The following is a 2,969-nucleotide window of genomic DNA, read 5'->3' on the forward strand; positions in this document are numbered from 1 at the left end:
TATGTTTTATTGTATTATATTATATTTTCTCAGTGACAATTTACGTTCCAATGATTAAAGAATCTTTTAAATGGACCCATTTGTTATTTTTTATTTAATATATCAATCAGTTAATATTCTATTAATAATGCCTTCAAATAAAGTTATGCTTGGACAATTAACCTAGAAACAGATTTCCTTGCATATTTTAAACTAGAACAAGTATCAATAACTCTAATCTAAAGGACATGAGAGAATCGATTCCAGTTGGCATATTCTATGGCTATTTAAACACGAAAACAGTAACTGACCAATATATTTCTTATTCAAATGAACTTTCCTCGAACGACGTGCTTTCATGCATCATGCATTGGTAAAAGTAAACATAATGTGATTTTCAATCATCATATTATACAAATAGTCTTTGATGTTTTAGGCAAGTAGAAAGGTTAAAAAGACATGAGAATATTTCGATTTTATATATGTTAATAAATAAGAAATGAAGCGCTAAATTGATTCATACATTTGCTATGTTTAATAACATTTGAACATCATTGCAAAGTACTCATTGTCGACTTGCAATCAATCAATTATTATTAATTGTGTTATGGTTTAGTTATTTAACCCTATTACAAAAGTCATTAAGGTCGTTATTTGTAATGATGCAGATATGTCGGTTAGAAAATCCGCTTATTCCGCACCGCCATCACACAAGCCATACCCTAACGCAAGGATTAAACGCATTATATAAAATGAAACAACCATCATCAGGTTTCATTTGGACGAAACATTTTCTTAATAATTGTCGGTGTTTGTTAACATGGGCTTTCGTTTACTATTATTATTATTAATTAGCATAGTTCATTACCCGTACTGCATCATGTGGAGTGACAGCGATCTAGAAGAATTGTTGCGGAAGATACCAAACATTACAGACGTCGAGAAAGAAATCTCTCCCGCTGACTTCACTAATTTAAGGTTCACATTAATATTTCCAGGTTAGTAGACGTTAAAATTATAACAGTTAAGTTGACAATACGTTTTCAAAGACAATTAATAATGCAGATATGGGATTTATTTCACTAGGTCACAAAACAAATACTTTCACTTGATGTTATTGATATTATAGCATCACGGCTCTTTTTTTAAATACAAAGCTTGTAAATAGGTTAATAAGGTTCCTTCTATTAATAGTCGTTACAGTGTCAACTAATGGTAACATTGTGACATTCATCACCGGCTCTCCAGGTTAGAATGTTATCTGTAAATTGGTTGAAGACCTAACATCACACACGAATCGTCACACTCTGAGTTATTAATTTGTTACTTTCTTTTCCTATTTTTTTCGTACTAAACCAACACTAAGGAGGATCACTTAACGTCTCTTAGTGCGGCAATTACTATATGTTACAAAAATGTATGTTAATAATACCACTGTCGTTAAATACAGCAATTAGTACATTATTACTTACCGATAAAAAAGTAGTGGTCATGTGTTTCGTGTACCAAAATGTAAATAAGGCGTCACGGGTCAGTTCACACTCACGCACATGCATCCACAATTACAACTGGCTTTAACAGCTATTCAAATGAAAGAAAAAAAAAACAGTTTTTTTTTCACGATTTTCGTTTTCACATAAACAATTTCGTTCTATTATTATGAATTAGTTTTACTATAAAAGTTCCTACCTTTTCTTACAGAAAAGACTTTATATTGTCCTTTAAACAATTATAGCATATGTGTTCTTCATTTTAAGGTACAAAATGGTGTGGATCAGGTAACATAGCGGACGGCTACGATGATCTGGGAAAAGACAACGAAACAGACGCCTGTTGTCGGCAGCACGACTTCTGTCCCGACATCATACCAGCCGGAGAGACCAAGTACAATCTCACTAACGAATCTTTCTTCACACGGTAAGTAACTACTATAAATAATTAGCAAAACTCTACAATCTATCTATCGCTAACAAAGTATATAATTTTCAACTGATAGAGTCGGTTGCTAAAATAATTTTACAGGCGCAACAAATCATATACGCTAATTAAAGGAACGATCGATTAATCAGTGCTTAACCACAATCCTAACTTAATCTATTTCCAGGCTACACTGTTCGTGCGACGAGACATTCCGTAAATGCCTGCGAACTGTAAACAGCGTCACCTCATTGAAAATAGGCATTACATACTTCAATGCTATCGGCACTAAATGTTACAGGAAGGATTATCCCGTTACTGGGTGTAGAAGACGAGGCGGGTGAGTGGAGATTAAATACGTGGAATTAAAAAATACAAACAAAGTAGCCTATGTGTGCACGTTCTGCCGTTAATGCTCCAAATTCTAACAAACATCCATCCATCCAAACTTTGTAAGGATAAGAATAAAAAAACAAGATTTTTTTCTATGTTTTAATTTATTTCTTTGACAGTTGGTTGGGGAGCAAATGTGTGGAATACATTTACGACGCCGAAGGTGAAAAGAAATATCAATGGTTTGATGTGCCCAATTATTGAAGAAATATTAACAGAAATAAAACCAAAATACGAAATGCTTTAAAAATATAGGCGTAGGTAATTTAAAATTATGTTTAATTCAAGTAAATACTTTTTGTTATTTTTGAATGAAGTAAGGTAAAAATAATTAATTTCGATCATAATTTAAACCATTTCGAATGTTCGAAAATGTGCAATATATTTAAAGTAACAAGAAAGGACTGGCTAATATATATGGATTATTCCCAATCATCACACCGCTCTGTCCCCACGTGGCGTCAGATGAGAATAAAACGTGTCATCCGTCCCACCTTTTAGTCCCACCATCACCAATAAGGTGACAGATTGGACCGTTACTAAATAAGTTTCAACCGTCTCCTCGTCGCAAAAGGTGGGACTGATGAAACTTTTTATTCTCATATGTCGCCATGTAGGGACAGAGCGGGGTGACGGTTGGGAATAAACCATATAAATGTGATCTTGTTTGAATTGTAATT

The 2,969-nt window shown here is 33.4% G+C and overlaps 1 protein-coding gene across 1 annotated transcript; it reads left to right on the forward strand.

Annotated features, from left to right (window-relative positions):
- Nucleotides 1-745: 745 nt before the first annotated feature.
- On the forward strand, nucleotides 746-2,494 carry LOC106107748 (phospholipase A2-like). Its single transcript, XM_013288752.1, has 4 exons — nucleotides 746-977; nucleotides 1,737-1,896; nucleotides 2,084-2,236; nucleotides 2,409-2,494. The coding sequence occupies exons 1-4, from the start codon at nucleotides 800-802 to the stop codon at nucleotides 2,491-2,493; spliced, it is 576 nt and encodes a 191-aa protein (XP_013144206.1). The 5' UTR covers nucleotides 746-799; the 3' UTR covers nucleotide 2,494.
- Nucleotides 2,495-2,969: the final 475 nt, after the last annotated feature.

The sequence above is a fragment of the Papilio polytes genome, unplaced genomic scaffold (genome assembly GCF_000836215.1).
Source record: "Papilio polytes unplaced genomic scaffold, Ppol_1.0 DF824269.1, whole genome shotgun sequence".
NCBI lineage: Eukaryota > Metazoa > Arthropoda > Insecta > Lepidoptera > Papilionidae > Papilio > Papilio polytes.